General features: G+C 37.8%; 1 protein-coding gene across 1 annotated transcript in view; it reads left to right on the top strand.

Moving 5' to 3' along the window:
- malrd1 (MAM and LDL receptor class A domain containing 1) overlaps positions 1-18,222 on the top strand; it is a 229,223-nt gene that overhangs the window by 25,881 nt on the left and 185,120 nt on the right. Inside the window, 1 exon segment of the mRNA NM_001310114.1 lies at positions 151-267. Within this exon segment, the coding sequence (NP_001297043.1) occupies positions 151-267 (117 nt within the window).

Genomic DNA, 18,222 nt, shown 5'->3' with positions numbered 1-18,222 from the left:
TACAAATAGGACATCATTTCCATGCATGGGCAATGCACACACTCATTTAGAACCTTTACCAAATCTCTTTCTTGTTCATGTGGACTTTTATGACCTTAATCTCAAAACCCAAAATGTAATTATTATGTACAACCTTTGTTTTTTTCTCAGACTCCTTTCCTTCATGTGACTTTGATGAGAGCCTGTGTGGGTGGAACGTAAGAGCATCAGCTGAGCATGTTCCTTGGACATGGAGAAGAGGAGGAACCAGTGTGTCACAAGAAACAGGTCTCAGATTTGATTACAGAAATAATGTATCTCTGTGGCATCAGTATAATCAGTAGCATTGTAGAATCACTAGAAAGTCATTTTTTTAAGGAGGTTTGAGAATAGAGATACTGTGGGAGCTTTCCTGGTGCAAGATGGTAGAGCATTCCCAAGGCGAGGTGCAAGCAGGGGGAATGACTATTTGCATGATTCTTATGGTGAGCAGTGTGGTCAAATATAGGGATTAGCAAAACTGATCAATTTTTAAATGGACATTTCTTAAACCACTAAAAAGTTACAAAATGGCAAATTTTTGTCAATGGTGTGTATTTTGCCACTTTTTCCTTGTGCCAAAATGCATTAGTCAATGGCATTTTTTCACGTGCCAAATTTATTATAGACAATGGGCATTTTTTTATTGGGTGGGTGGGTGTTTTTGTTTGCGCCAAATGCATTGGAGTCAATTCTAGCGCAGATTTCTAAAAATTTTCACATTTTCAAAATTCTCCAAAATGGACAATATGGGGAGATGAGAACAGAGATGAACCAAGGAATGCAGGGCTCTGAAGTGTTTGGGCAGTGGCAGACAGTTCCATGCTGGAATTTAAAATAGGCCTTGGCATTAAAAATACACAGAGGCCAAAACAACCGCTTTCACAAGGCCCTTTGGCATTTGCCACAACTCATACATGGCCAGGTGGTAGGTGCAGGAGGGTTTATGTATCAAGTGATACACTTTGTTGGAGACAAAGCAGGGAGTGAACAACCTTGAGGTTGAGGCCAATAACTGGGCATGATATGTATGAATTAAATAAATCTAGTGAAACACAGTGGGACATGCTCTGCTGCTTTGGTACATATGTGCCTTGATATGGGCAACTGTCTGAGCTTAACATTCTATGTGCATAATTGGTAGTGTAGGAGGACTTCAGCTACTAGGATCCAGCAGAGGCTGCACCCCACGTTCCCTTTGTGATCTCGTTCAGTTTATAGAGTGTCTGAATGATCCAGTGAAATCAGCTCAGAAAGAGCAGTGCCTATATGCTAGTGATATTCTATTATCCAGCTACACAGTAAAATGCAAAATATGTAAAATCCAAAAGTTCTCCTTCACTCAGAATTACGTTGTGTTCATCCAACATTTTGAGCAATGATTCCTCTCCCGGCTGCTAAAGGTTATTTCTATTAGCATTGTGTGCAATTTTATAGTATCGCTGCCTTCTGCTATCCGAGGGATGGAAAGGTGTAATCTGCCTTATAAATGTCAAAATTCAGAAAGAAAAGGTTGGGGATTGATCTTTGGCATTTGTTGAATTTGATATGTTTCCCAAAGTGAAAGACTAAAGCTCAGAAAAGGTTAATATAGATGCTTGCTTTTTAGTCCTTACATTTTGGCTTTATGATAATTCTGTGTAAAAAAAAAAAAGAGCCGACTTGTTTATCTGAAGCTGTGCAAGTTAACCTTTAAGCACTTTATTTTCCACCCAAGGTGTCAAAGAAATTGTTCTATCTTACAGGGCTTAGGAATTTAAATGGGGCCAGCCAACTCCTATTGATAGCTGGAAAGCTACGGATTGGCTGCCCTTCAATTACAGCATATCAGATCTACAGGGAAAAGTGCAAACACAATGTTACAGATAAGAGTTTTAAATCTGTGTATGAGTATGCAACAAAAATAAGATGCAGACAAATTCTGCCTTTTCTGTTTGCTATATGAATGTAAAATCCAAACTGAATTACTGTGTATACTATGTGCCCTGCCCACATGAATATAGTGCTGCCAAATGCAGGTAATGCTGTATTCATTGGGAACACCCAGTTCTTGCTCTCCATTTAGAGACCCTGCAAATCATTGGGCAAAAAATATGAGTGATTTTGCCCGTTACCCTGTCCTGCATAATGTAAATGCCTTAATGTTTCTAAAACTGACCAAACATTGCTAGATCTGCTGCTTTGGCAAGGTTTTGTCAGATCTGCAAAGATTTGCCCACCCACACAAAGAGCAAAATCAAGCTGATCCTACAGAGCAGCCTACAGGCCAATCAGATACAACATGTCCTCATCAGACACAAACCTGCCAATGATATTATTATTATTATTATTATTAACATTTATTTATAAAGCGCCAACATGTTACGCAGCGCTGTACAATAAGTGGGTTTCATACATTGGACATACAGAGTAACATATAAAGCAATCAATAACCGATACAAGAGGTGAAGAGATCTGGGTAATATTCAGCCAGATGTTGGTCAGGCAGGTCTGTTGGTAGGCCTCAAGGGGGCTGGACCCCCTTGAAAAAGACAAAGCATGAAAGCCAATTAAAGTGATATTTGGAGCATTGTTTATGGCTCCTTCTGATATTCCTCAATGCCCAGCCTTAAGGTAAATTATTGGCTGAACACTCAAATATTTTGCTGCAATTTTTTGAACTATAACATTTTTGAGAAATTTACAAATCTTACATTTTACAGCCTGTGGCAGTGTAAAGATAAACACACAACTCTGTTTTAATTGACTGAAAGTAATTCGGCTTCAGTAAACTCATGAGGCCACCATGGCAGCAATATGTGACGTTTGTGTATAACGCCAGGTTGACCACCATGTAGATAAAGGCATACTTTAAGCCAGGGGTCCCCAACCTATCTTACTCATGAGCCACAGTCAAATGTAAAAAGACTTGGAGAGCAACACAAGCACCATAAAAGTTCATGGAGGCGCCAAATAAGGGCTAAGATTGGCTATTAGGCAGCCTCTATGCACACTATCAGCTTACAGGGGCTTTATTTGGCAGTAAATCTTGTTTTTATTCAACCTAAACTTGCCCCCAAGTCAGGAATTCAAAAATAACTACCTGGTTTGGGGGCACTGAGAGCAACATCCAAGGGGTTGGGGAGCAACATGTTGCCTCTGAGCCACTGGTTGGGCCCTGCTGGATATCAGTACCACCCCCAGGCAAACATTTATTGCATTCAAAACCAAGATTTCTATATAGTTTATATTAATTTAAGCATTTTTTGCAATAAATAGTGTTGAGCGAAGCTTTCCCTTTCCATTTCACCCAAAAATTTAGCAAAACCCTCACAAAATTTGTGAAGCTGCAAAAATTCATGAAATAGATTAAAGTCATTGGTCGTTTTTTCGTGGTAGTTATTTTGCACAAAATACATTGGGGTCAATGGCCATTCTTTTGCAGTGTTTTTTTCAAGCAAAATGCATTGAAGTCAATGGGCTTTTTTGCAGCAAAAAATTTTACTACTATATATATAACCACTGGCAACAGATAAGCAACCGATGTAGAAATGGAATAGCATTTGGATGATACATGCCCAGAAATGTCAGCCCCAATAATAATAATAATAATAATAATAATTATAATAAGATGGAAGAACTCTAAAACTTGCCCTTTGACATTTTGGTATAAAAGCAGAATTACAGCACTAAAATTTACTGATGTCAAAACTGATGGACAATGGCAAAAAAAGGCAGCTAAATAAGCAATTTGATTTTTTTTTTTTTAATTCAAATACTGGCAAGTATTAAATAGGACTAGTTTGTTGTTAAAGGAAAGTATATACAAAGTAAAAGCAACTGTCATATGCAGTTACAAGCAGACAGAAGCATATGCACCATTAGATCCATTAGATAACTCAACATTGTAAGGGTTAAACGTCGGACCCTCTGGTGTTTTGCTGCTTCCCAATTCCAGACCCTGCTAGCAGGGAGGCTTTGTTCCTGAGCCCTGTTGGTGTAGCAGTATCTGCCTGGCTTTGTGTTAAGGAGAGACACGGAGAGAAGCGGATACTGTTCTGAACTCAGAAGGAGATCTTACACCTCCTATGGGGCTCAGTTAGAACAATGTGTAATGTGTGTGCCTGGTGCTATAGACTGTGAGACAACCTGCCCTGAACTCAGCTTTGTTATTCATGTTGCTTCTACTTGGCTTCTCCGCTTCCTTTTTAACCTATAGTTTTCTATTCTTTATCTCTCAGTAACTATTCAGGAAGCTGATACAGACCTCAGAGGAACAGTAGTTTATACAGAGCTGAAGTTGAAATATGGCCAAAGTTTGTAAATATTACTAATTTTGTTCAACTTTGCTACTGTATAAGCCTTTTACAGAAATGTTCCAATGTGATAGAATTGGAATGGAACTTTGTCCCTTTTTTCTCTTTGCCCCATTTGCAAAGTACTACAGGTATGGGATCCCTTATCCGGAAACCCGTTATCCAGAAAGTTCCAAATTACGGAAAGCCCGTCTACCATATACTCCATTTTAATCAAATAATTCAAAATTTTAAAACTGATTTCCTTTTTCTCTGTAATAATAAAACAGTACCTTTTACTTGATCCCAACTAAGATATAAATAATCCTTATTGGATGCAAAACAGTCCTATTGGGTTTAATTCATATTTTATTGATTCTTTAGTAGACTTAAGGTATGGAGATCCAAATTATGGAAAGTCCCCTTATCCAGAATACCCTTGGTCCTGAGCATTCTGGATAACGGGTTCTATACCTGTATTACTCCCCCCTTTGACCTACATGAAGTTAAAATTTCTATGCTTAAATCACATAATTCCCTAGAGAAATATTGTTTAGCAAACCTAACCCTAGTCATCAGTACTTTACTATCCATAAATAAACAACAAAAAAACTCATGTAAACTCATCAAGTTTTTCATTCATTTTGTATTACACTGAAAGATGAGACCGAGAATATTTTGTCACTTTTTTTTCTAAAATAAGGTAGTGTTCAGTGTGCTTGGCCGCAGATTTTTCTCCCATTGTGAATTTTCCCCCCTCTATCTCCAAATTTGATAAGTGGGCCTCAGTGAGAAAAAAATCTTATTTCTGTCATTTTCATATTTTTTCTTACTTTCTAACCTCAAATAAAAAAAAGCAAATGTTAATTCATATATTAAAAAATCTGAATAAAATTATGGTAAAAATGTAAATTAAAAAAACCTCAAATACCAAGAATTTGTAATTCTTCTGTAATTTTTAATGGGTCCAAAGCCTGAAAATCTTGACTACCGTAAATTGACTAAATAGTTGAAATTTTGACTAGGTCGAATCCTATTGACTTCTACATGCTCTTGCAAGCTTTTAGATGTTAAAGCTTTATATTTGCATTTTTTTGCATTCTTTTTAACCATTGAAATTCATGATTTTTAAAACAAAAGACCATATTGCAGGGAAAAAATTCTAAGCGTTGATAAATAACCCCTTGGGTGTTGGTACTCCAGGCCTTTGTATGATATTCATTATATAAATTAATATTATTGAGGTCTTTTTAAACATTTTATAAAATTATACTTTTTACTACTTTTTTTAGGCAAATGAAACATTTGACAAGAAAATGACCATTTACGACTCCATAAGGATAATAGGGCTAATAGATAAACATGCAAAAGTAAATCCCATATAAAATAATTCTGGTGTTTTATAATTTCTTCAAAGACATCGAACCCTTTCTTGAATTGTATGTTCATTCCAAACACATTGGAGTCAATGGGTGTTTTTCTCAAGTATTTTCTTACACCAAGGGGCTGATTTACTAAGACACGAATTCGAATCCGAATTGGAAAAATTCCTATTGGAAAACGAACATTTTGTGACTTTTTCGTATTTTTTGCGATTTTTTTGGCGCCTTTACGCCTTTACGGAAATTGTCGCGAGTTTTGCGCGAAAAAACGCGAGTTTTTCGTAGCCATTACGACTTGCACGAAAAACGCAAGTTTTTCGTAGCCATTACGATTCGCTCGTATCTTGTTGCGACTTTTTCGTATTGAGCGCTCGTAAGCGGTGGGCGAAACTTTCAGACTTAGCATGATTTTGGAAGTCTCCCATAGGACTCAATGGCACCCTGCAGCTCCAACCTGGCCCAAGGAAAGTCTCCCATAGGGCTCAATGGCACTCTGCAGCTCCAACCCGGCCCAAGGAAAGTCTCCCATAGGACTCAATGGCACCCTGCAGCTCCAACCTGGCCCAAGGAAAGTCTCCCATAGGACTCAATGGCACCCTGCAGCTCCAACCTGGCCCAAGAAAAGTCTCCCATAGGGCTCAATGGCACCCTGCAGCCCCAACCCGGCCCAAGGAAAGTCTCCCATAGGGCTCAATGGCACTCTGCAGCTCCAACCTGGCCCAAGGAAAGTCTCCCATAGGGCTCAATGGCACTCTGCAGCTCCAACCTGGCCCAAGGAAAGTCTCCCATAGGGCTCAATGGCACTCTGCAGCTCCAACCCGGCCCAAGGAAAGTCTCCCATAGGGCTCAATGGCACCCTGCAGCCCCAACCCGGCCCAAGGAAAGTCTCCCATAGGACTCAATGGCACCCTGCAGCTCCAACCTGGCCCAAGAAAAGTCTCCCATAGGGCTCAATGGCACTCTGCAGCTCCAACCCGGCCCAAGGAAAGTCTCCCATAGGACTCAATGGCACTCTGCAGCTCCAACCCGGCCCAAGGAAAGTCTCCCATAGGGCTCAATGGCACCCTGCAGCTCCAACCCGGCCCAAGGGCCCAAGAAAAGTCTCCCATAGGGCTCAATGGCACTCTGCAGCTCCAACCCGGCCCAAGGAAAGTCTCCCATAGGGCTCAATGGCACTCTGCAGCTCCAACCCGGCCCAAGGAAAGTCTCCCATAGGGCTCAATGGCACTCTGCAGCTCCAACCCGGCCCAAGGAAAGCCTCCCATAGGGCTCAATGGCACTCTGCAGCTCCAACCTGGCCCAAGGAAAGCCTCCCATAGGGCTCAATGGCACTCTGCAGCTCCAACCCGGCCCAAGAAAAGTCACCATACTGAAGCTTGAATGAATCCGAATGTTTCGTACTCTGCGCGAAAGCTGCGAAAAAGGCGCGACTTTTTAATGCTACGAAAAAATCGCAACATTTTGCGCAACTTTCGGAATGGCTACGAAAAAGGCGCGACTTTTCGCGCAAAGTTTTAACGCTACGAAAAAATCGCCAGATTTTGTGCAACTTTCGGAATTGCTACGAAAAATCGCAAAATACCGATCATTGCTAAAAAAACATTTGGGGGCACATTTACTAACCCACGAACGGGCCGAATGAGCCCCCAAATGTGGACATTTTCCTTGTGCCAAATGCATTAAAGTCAATGAAAGGGTTTCTTGGGTTTTTTTGTGGCAAAGGCATGGTAGTCAATGGATGTTTTTTCTTATGTCAAAACCAGTGTGTTGGAAGCGCATGAAAAATAAAAAATAAAAATACAAAATAGTGCAATATGTTTCAAAAGTTAATGAAACTGAAAAGAAAGAGTTATGCCTATAACTCTAAATAATGGCAAAGTGCAGATAAAATATACAAATGGCAGAGTGGTGTAGTTGCACACTCACCAGATGGTAGTTAAGATATGCAGAGGTAAGTAAAGCATTAAGTCAATGGGTGTCTCTGCATTTTTCCCCCATTCTTTCCCAGGCAAAACAAAATACATAGCAATATTCTAACACAGATTTGCAAAAACTTATAATTCCAGCAAATAATCATGGTAAAAATGTTAATATTAATAAATCTGCCCCTTAGTAAAAAAAAAAAAAAAGCAGGCTGATGCCCTTATCATTCTCTGTGTTACTACTGATACATTTCTGCCATATTATTAAGCACCCATTTACTTGCATATCACTAATGTATGTATGTACTGTATGTATGTATATCTTTATTTATAAAGCAATACTTATGTACTCAGCACTGCACAGTAGAATGTTAATGCAGTGTCAATTAATTTCCTTTGGCTTATCAATTCATTGGGGTGTTTAACTGCTGTGAGGAACCAAATGGATTCTGATGAACTGATAAACTGATTAAAGTAGAAAATGTTTTGATAAATGTGTCAGTTTGTTAAACACTTTCATCAATACCAATAAAAAGTTTTCTGAAAATCAGGAAACTGTCACTTGGGAAAAATTACAAATTATTGGGAATCCCTTGGGTGGCCCTTAATTGGATATTAAGACGTGGATTATTGGAAATATACTTAATGTAAAATAGGGTAAAATGGTTTTGGTTCTGGAGGGAAAAACATGGTGGAACTTAGGATTTTTTTAGGTTTTCAGGTTTAGTGATAAGCAAATCTGTCCTGTTTCGGTGAAAAATCACTGAAAAATTCATGAATATTTAAAAATTTCGCGAAACAGTGTTGTGAGTAGTGATAAGCGAAGCAGTCCCATCTCGCGAAAAAAATCACAAATCTTTGAAGATTCGTGAAGGGGCGAAAAAACAATTGTCGCGCGTGTAATATTTTTGACAAACGCAACTTTTTTTTTTACGTGTATTATTTTTTGTACGCAGGTGACAATGTTTTTGTACCTGGGCGACAAATTTTTGTCGCAAGCTAATTTTCCCGCAGCCCATTTCCGCACATTTCATGAAATAATCCGCCAATGGCAAATTATTTCACCCAGCGCTAATTGTGAGTACAAAAATGTTTGCAAGGGTCAAAATAGATTTTCGTGCAGAGTTTTTACCGCAAATCCATGCCAGCCGAAAAATTTTGCCCATCACTATTCAGGTTGTCAGAAAAAAAAACAAGTTGAGCATTAATAAATAGTGATGAGTGAATCTGTCCCATTTTACTTCGTCGACAAATTCACAAAACAACAGGAAAATTCACAAAAAGCCAAAAAATCTGCAAAACGCTTTTGCCGTTTTTTTTTCCTGCGGCCGCACCTATTTTTGATGCGAAACAATTCATCAATAGCGAAATGCAGGAATTCGCTGCGAATCCATGCCTGGTGAAAAAATTCACTCATCAATAGTAATAAATCTGCCCCTTCTATTTATAGCTCGATTGCCAGAAATAACTGCACTCTTTTCTTATTAAGATTGTGCTCCCCATTCATCCAAAATATTTGTTATTGTATATGCCCCCAGCGATTTTAAGGGTGGAAAATAGTTAAAACCAGTGTCTAAGACATTACCTGAAATGAAAGCAAAAGTTTCATTATGTTCATCCTACTGGAGTTTTGACCCTTGTGACAGTAAATGGAACAGGCAATTATATATGACATTTACAGTTCCTGGCTTATGCTCAATGTCATGTATGAAAGACGGTTATTTTGCTGTCAATCTTGCTATTCAGCTTTCTTTCTTTTAGGGAATGAAGATTTGTGGTTTGTGATCAGTATAGAACTTAAAATAGTTATAAATACTTCTCTTTATAAGTCATGCATTTGAAACCCTATTGAGCAGTTACAGCCACCTGAAAATATAGCAGACAGAGAGCCATGATATGTATGTCACCCACGTCCGACATAACAGTCTCCACTTCCCATGAATGACTAATACAGTCTTAAAATCCAGATGGCACATGAATGAACAGCCACAACCTGACCCGAATGAGGTTAACTGGCAGAAATGATGTGTGGCAAAATGTATTCTACTCCCATCATTTGCCACTCACATTCGTCTGATACTTCATATATAAGATGTCTTTGTCCTGAGTATATTTACACTCACTTGGGGATGAATCCGAAGGAGTTTAATAGTCTACAGTGTCAAGATCAAGGAATGTAACCTAAATTATGTGCAAATCTGTGCCTATTAGGCCGGACTTATAACATTTTGATAAACCATTATACCTAGAACTTGATTTTTTTATTATTACCAGAAAAATTTCGAGAATTACTCCCATAATTCGTGATTTATTAATGTTTAGTGAACTTTTTTATTTGTAAAATAAAAATTCGACAGTTTTGATCTGTCAAGTAGTGATGGGCGAAATGTTTTGCCAGGCATGGATTCATGGCGAATTTCCACATTTTGCCATTAGCGGATTGTTTCGCAAAATGGATCAAAAAATTAGCCACGGAAAAATTCACAGCGTGTCCAAAAATTGTTGGAAGAATAGTCGCGGGCGTCAAAAGAATAGTCACGTGGCCAAAAATTGTCCAAAGAATAGTCGCGCATCAAAAGGGCGACAAATTTCCGCGCGACATTTTTTTCGTTTTGCAAATTTTTCACCAAATTTATTGGCGAAGCGAAACGGGACAGATTCGCTCATCGCTACTGTCAAGTACCATTGAGTCCTATGGAGGCTTAGAATAGTAGAGGAATTGAATAGTGAGTGACAGCCTGTCCCTAACACATTTTCAAGGACAAGTTAACCCACTCATTGTTTTCAGTTTTACCCAGTTCAAGGGGAACTTAATCCCCTCACTGTTTTCAGTTTCACACTTTTCAAGGGGAATTTAATCCCCTCATTGTTTTCTATTTCACGCTTTTCAAGGGGAGTTAATTCTATGATTGTTTTCAGTTTCACCTACTTTAAAGTGAAACTTTTTACACAATATTGTTTTTCAAAAGCGCCAGTGCTTCTAAAATGGCTGCTGGAGCAATTCCTGTTTGGAAAAAACAAAGAGGATTCATGGAAACAAATGTCCATTTAAGATCAAATTTGTTGAGTTTTAACAATTTTCGAATGTAAACTCAAAATTTTAGTTCGAACGATTCAAGCATTATCGTGACATTTTATAAATACAGCAATGATTGAGTTTAATTCGAATTTATGTCAAATTCATATGACTAAAGGCCAGAAAAAAAACGAATTTTAGTAAATGTGCCCCCTAGTTTTGCAAAGTACAGATATGGGATCCCTTATCCAGAAGCCCATTATCCAAAAATATCAGAATTACTTTATGGCCATCTTTCATAAGGGTTGATTTATTAACACTTGAATATACTGTATATACTCGAGTATAAGCCTAGTTTTTCAGCACCCAAAATGTGCTGAAAAAGTCACCCTCGGCTTATACTCGAGTCGGGTGCCATGGGTCCCTTTAGAATAGCACCCTCTCTCCTTTGTGTGCAAATTAGGCCCCCCGCAACCAGACCCTCCAGTGCCCTGGCCTAGGCTCCCACTAGCAATACTTATTTCCCCTTACATCCCTCTGGGACTGGGTCTGCTGCCAGTTTGCCAATGTGCAATGAGCGTGGGGTAGTACTCATATTGTTTTTGTTCTCCGCTTACAGAGCTAGTTTACTGTTTTTCTTTGAAATAAATATTGAAAAACCTATACCCCGCTGATGCCTCAAATAATGTAATTTTATTGGTATTTATTTTGATTGTTAAAACTTAGCAGTAGCGGCTGCATTTCCCACCCTAGGCTTATACTCGAGTCAATAAGGTTTTACAATTTTCTTAGGTAAAATTAGGTACCTCGGCTTATATTCGGATCGGCTTATACTCGAGTATATACGGTAATTGATTTTAACTCAACTTTTTTTGTGCTAAATGTCATGTAATTAGGGTTTCCAAAACTCACATTTCTCAGACTTTCTCTCAGCTAAAAAAAATGAATTTTGAATTGTGAATTTTTCATTAAAAAAAATGTGAAAACTTGCCAAACTCAAACTTGCTTATTTATTTAAAAAAAACTCAGATCTCAAAAACTCAATCTTGTAAAAACCTTTATTTTAAATAAAGTCATGGCAATTAAAAACAAAGCCACAGTAAATGTCGGACTCAGGTGCCAATCTTCAGTACATATATTGTAGCATGAATGCATTTATCAATGTCAGTTATTTATTAATGTTTAGTTAAAGGGACCTGTCACCTTAAGAAATAATTCCAAATTGTTTTCTATTGTGTTTGTCAAGCAAAATAAACTTTAGTTACACTATATAAATTAATTTAAACTCATTTTCTTCAGCCTTGGAATTCACAATTGCAGTAAGCAGGCAGGGGCCATTTTGTGGACACTGGTATCAAAGCAGGCATTGCATTCTGCAATCTTGTTTCTGTGCCAGTATGGGGGGACCTGATACCCATGTCCATGCACTGGTTACACAATTACATGGTGAGGAGGGAGGGGGAATGTGAGGAGGGCAGCAACATCTAAGAAGTTCTGAATTGAAAATGAAAGTAAGAGTCTGCCTAAGGCATAGAGGCGGGGCAGGCAATATATGATTGACAGCTGGGATTTTTATAATGGGTTTGGACGCATTAATAAAAAAATGAGTTTGGGTTTCATGTTTAATTTGAAAAGGACTTTTATTATACAGCTTTGTCTATGTCTGATGGTCTAATGGTGACAGGTCCACTTTAACTTTTTTTTGTAACAAAATATTTGACGGGTTTGATCTGTTGAGTCCTATGGAGGCTTAGAATATTCGAGGAATAGAATAGTCAGTAACAGCCTGTCCTTGACACATTTTCAAGGGGAAGTTAATCCCCTCATTGTTTTCAGTTTCACCCAAACTTAAACACGTTATTGTTTTCCAAGAATGAGCCAATGCCAATGCTCCTAAAATGGCTGCTGGAGCAATTCCTGTTTGGGAAAAAAAGAGGATTCATTGAAATAAACATGCATTTCAACTTGAATTTTTCGAGTTTGAACAATACTTTCAACTCAAAAAATTAGAGTTTTGTAAACTCTAAATTTTCGTAAGAACGAAAATCTGCAATTATAACATCTCTAGGTCTGCTGATTAAAATAAGTGTACTCGTACTTGTTTTTAGCTAAAAAAAACAAACTCTTGAATTGACTTATAAATGGCTGATGAGTTTATTGAAATGTATTTAGACTACCAAGCACACATAAATAACCACAGTAAAACACTTACTGGAAGAAATAACATTTAAAACAAATTTACATTTAGAATCATTGCAATGGTCTCCGGAAAGACATGCCCTGCATGAAATAAATGGCCAAGTAAAGTGGTTGCAGCATAAAACAACCAGTAAGCATTTCTAAAATGGTAATCACCCCATTATACTGTGATTTTAAAGTTTAACTTCTACGAAAATACCACAAGATAATCAATGGCTTTTCTTTTCCTTTTGGTTCTTTCTTTTTCTACAAATTATCTCTCACCCATAAATATTAATATAAGAAAGCCATTTGGATTATTCTCCTAAATGCCACCACAAAAGACATTAGGGGGCACATTTGCTAAGCAATTTTGAGATAAAGTCGTATTTTATTTGTAGTTCTAGATAGTGATGAGCGAATCTGTCACGTTTTGCTTTGCCATAAAATTCTCTGAACGGCAAGAAAATTTGCAAAACAGCGAAAAATTAGCGAAACGCATTTGTAGCGCGATTTTTTTGTCGCCCACGTCTATTTTTGTGTCGCCCGCGCTTTTTGACGCGACCACGCCTTTTTTTACGCTACTGTGCCCTTTTTTTGACGCGACTGCGCACAATCTGATGCGACCGCACCCAATTTGACGTGCGACCAAAAAATATTCTGCGCAACAAATTTTTCTGCGCCGAATTTTCACGGAAGTTTCGCAAAACAATTCAGCAATGGCGATGGGTTTTTCGGCAGAACTCGATTTTTTATTTATTGTTCCCCGCAAAATTTGAGTTTTTCTGAAAATAACTCCCATAATTTGTGATTTATTAGAGTTTAGTTAACTTTTTTTGTTAAAAAAAAAAAACTGGAAGGTTTGATCTGTCAAGAACCATTGAGTCCTATGGAGGCTTAGAATAGGAAAGGAATAGAATAGTCAGCGACAGCCTGTCCTTGCCACATTTTCAAGGAGATGTTAATCCCCTCGTTGTTGTCTATTTCAGCCAGGTTTAAGGAGAAGTTAATCCGCTCACTGTTTTCTGTTTCACCCAGTTTCAAGTGAAACTTGTTGAAATTCTTGTTTTCCAAGAATGAGTGCCAATGCTCTTAAAATGGCTGCTGGAGCATTTCCTGTCGTGGAGATGATCGTCTGTTTAAACTAAAAATTTTCAAGTTTTAAAAATACAGGTATGGGACCTGTTATCCAGAATGCTCGGGACCTGGGGTTTTCTGGATAAGGGATCTTTCCATATTTTGGTCTCCATAACTTAAAAATCTTAGTTAGGATCAAGTGCAAAGTACTGTTTTATAATTATAGAGAAAAAGGAAATCATTTTATAAAATTAAAATTATTTGCTTATAATGGAGTCTATGGGAGATGGCCTTTCCATAATACGGAGCTTTCTGGATAACAGGTTTCCGGATAAGGGATCCCATACCTGTACCTTAAACTCGAAAAAAAAATCATATTTTTATACATTATACCTGTTCCAGGATAAAACTTTTAAATAATAATTATGGATTGATATAAAAGTAACCCTTATAAAATTAGCACTATATAAATAAAAATACAGGTATACGGGATCCCTTATCCAGAAACCCATTATCCAGAAAGTTCCAAATTATGGAAAGGCCATCTCCCATAGACTCCATTATAAGCAAATACTGTAATTCTAATTTTTTTCTCTGTAATAATAAAACAGTACCTGTACTTGATCCCAACTAAGATATAATTACCCCTTATTGGGGGCAGAACAGCCCTATTGGGTTTATTTAATGGTTAAATGATTCCCTTTTCTCTGTAATAATAAAACAGTACCTGTACTTGATCCCAACTAAGATATAATTACCCCTTATTGGGGGCAGAACAGCCCTATTGGGTTTATTTAATGGTTAAATGATTCCCTTTTCTCTGTAATAATAAAACAGTACCTGTACTTGATCCCAACTAAGATATAATTACCCCTTATTGGGGCAAAACAGTCCTATTGGGTTTATTCAATATTTGAATTATTTTTAGCAGACTTAAGTTATGGAGATCCAAATTACGGAAAGATCACTTATCCGGGAAACCCCAGGTCCCAAGCAATCCGGATAAAAGGTCCCATACCTGTATACGTACATTTTTGTGGAAAATAATGTAAGCAAGAAAAAAACGCCTATTGATGACATATAACATATAATATTACAATTGTTAACACCACAGTAACTTTTTTCATAACAACTGTATTTAATTCCATGGTTTTCTAAAAAGGAGATGCATTTTTAGATACAATAGATACCAGTCTGTCAGTAGGGATGTAGCGAACATCGCCAAAAATGTTCGCGGACCCGTTCGCGGACTTTCGGCAAAACTCGCGAATATTCGCGAACTTTGCGAACCCCATAGACTTCAATGGGAAGGCGAATTTTAAAACCTAGAAAAGCCATTTCTGGCCAGAAAACTGATTTTAAAGTTGTTTAAAGGGTGCCACGACCTGGACAGTGGCATGCAGGAGGGGGATCAAGCAAAAATTTCTCTGAAAAATACTTCGTAAAAAAACCGCCAAAAAAAAAACCGCCAAAAAAACCGCCAAAAAATAACGAAAGAAAAAAAAAAAAAACGCCAAAAAAAAAACGCCAAAAAATAACGAAAGGAAAAAAAAAAAAACGCCAAAAAATAACGCCAAAAAAAAACCGCCAAAAAAACCCGCGGCGAACCCAAAATGGCGAACATCGCCAAAAGTCCGCGAATTTGCGCGAACGCGAACACCCGATGTTCGCGCGAATTAGTTCGCCGGCGAACAGTTCGCTACATCTCTATCTGTCAGCAGTTTTAGCTTTTTGCTTTCTAGCTCTGATGCCAACATACAAGAAAAGGTGAATCTTGCCTGACACATGCCACGCGCTACATGAAATCAAGAATTCAGCATTAAAGTTATGCTTTATCAGGGGATATCAGATAGAGAATTATGTATTAGAACTGTTCTGCCCTCAGCTGCTGAGAGTAAATCACCATCAATGTGCGGTTTCCCTGACAGGGTCTCTATCTATATACGGCAGTAGCAGTGTTACTAATTTGACATCTCTGCTGCTAGAAGAGAACCAAGCCATGGATAATGTTAAAATATCTGTTTAATAGACAGGGACACTGAATGCATTGGCGTATCTTCCTTCCACAGTTATGGGTATTGGCAAAAGCTACAAACAAGTTCCCTCAAAATGGAACTCCTTTTTCGCCTTCAGTAAGAGTACAATCCTATTGTGAGCATATCCAGCTTTTATGTCTGTTTGTGGTTTTGTAGACCACATAAAATGACCAATATTAAACACAAAGCATTAATGATAACAATTATAACTGAAGATAATATATACTGTGCTCTAATGGATCATGAATGAATAATATCAGGACAGCAGGACAGAGAAAAAAAGGTAATAATATACCTGAGAGCAGCGCCGGATTTCAAATCCTGACGCCCCGAGAATCTTCACAAACATCAATAAATATTGTGCTTTTACATCTTTTCCCTTGAGCCACCATTTAGTGATGGGCTGTGTGCTCCCTCAGAGATCAGCTGACAGGAAATAATGCAGCTCTAACTGTAACAGGAAGTAGTGTGGGAGCAAAAGGCAGAACTCTGTCCATTAATTGGCTGGTGTGGCCTAGCATGTATGTGTGCCTTGGCTTGTTTGTGTGCACCATGAATATGATCACATGGGGCGGCCCTTATATTTTTATAGATACCTATATTGTTCAGGGGTATAGCTTTCCTTTAAGTTGCTTTATTTCTAATCTCAACAAAAACAAAGTTTCCATAGAAGCATAATTTTTGTATGGGAAGGTGTAAAGCAACACTAGTTATTAAAGGAAAACTACACCCCTAAACAATGTAGGTCTCTATAAAAATGCATAAACAAGCTCTTATGTAAAGCCCTGCTTCATCTAAATACACCCTTTTTTAATAAAAATACACATTTTGGGGAGTAATCCTAAATTGAAAATTGCCATTTTAAGTACTAAGGCCCGCCCTCTGGGATCATATCGTTCAGGGTGCCAACAAACAAACCAAGGCACATATACTTATTCAGTTACATCCCACAATTAATGGACAAAGTTCTGCCTTTTGCTCCCACACTTTTTCCTGTTAGCGCTGCATTATTTCCTGTCAGCTGATCTCTGAGGGAGCACACAGCCCATCACTAAATGGTGGCCCAAGGGAAAAGATGTAAAAGGGCAATATTTACTGATATATATATTCCAGTTGGGCGAGATTCTTTAATTCTTTAGGTCACTTAACATAATATAAACTATTGCTAGTAGTGATGAGCGAAACTGACCTGTTCCACTTCACTGAAAAGATTGCAAAATAGAGACATTTTGCCAACATTTTGCCAAATTCATTGAAATCAAAGGGTTTTTGTTCTCTCAGTTTATTCTCAAACCAAATCAGCCAATGGGCATGCGCGCTTTTTTCTCGCATTGAAGTCCATGGAAGTTTTTTTTCCACATTTTCTCTAGCACGAAAAGATTTGCTTTCAGTGAAATGCATGGGTAAAACACAAATTTTGCATCAAGGAAAAACATTTGCTCAGCCAATTCTGTAGATGATATTAAGTTTATACAGTATAGAAATTTTGTTTCTCTTTTCATGTTTAAGTTTCTCACCTCTTATATGGGACATCTGGTTTCCAAAATACCTTTAGCCAATCACAGAATGACATAATATGCACCGTTTTCCCCAAATCAACCATGGAAGCAATTTACCAACATGGGTTTATCCTGCCCTTTGGGTCACCATTAACCCATGATGGTAAATGCCGCCATGGAAATGACTTGGAAATAGAAATGATGGTAAACTGAATAAAATAAAAACATTAAATAAATCCAAAAGGATTGTTTTGCCTCCAGTAAGGGGTAATTATACCTTAGTTGGGATCAAGTACAGGTACTGTTTTATTATTACAGAGAAAAGGGAATCATTTAATCATTAAATAAACCCAATAGGACTGTTCTGCCCCCAATAAGGGGTAATTATATCTTAGTTGGGATCAAGTACAGGTACTGTTTTATTATTACAGAGAAAAGAGAATCATTTAACCATTAAATAAACCCAATAGGGCTGTTCTGCCCCCAATAAGGGGTAATTATACCTTAGTTGGGATCAAGTACAGGTACTGTTTTATTATTACAGAGAAAAGGGAATCATTTAACCATTAAATAAACCCAATAGGGCTGTTCTGCCCCCAATAAGGGGTAATTATATCTTAGTTGGGATCAAGTACAAGTTACTGTTTTATTATTACAGAGAAAAAGGAGGTACTTTTTAAAATTTGAATTAAAATTTTCTTTAGGTTTCTGAGTAACAGATCCCAACCTGTAGTTCGATAGCATTTACTAATTTAGAGTTAACAGACAGTAAAAATCAAGCAGATTTCTTTTTTCCTTTTGGCCAAAAGACAATTATTGT

Source organism: Xenopus tropicalis, chromosome 6, assembly GCF_000004195.4.
Source record: "Xenopus tropicalis strain Nigerian chromosome 6, UCB_Xtro_10.0, whole genome shotgun sequence".
In the NCBI taxonomy this organism is placed as follows: Eukaryota; Metazoa; Chordata; class Amphibia; order Anura; family Pipidae; genus Xenopus; species Xenopus tropicalis.
Note: the sequence above shows the minus strand (reverse complement) of the source record. Positions and strands in the feature narration are given on the sequence as shown.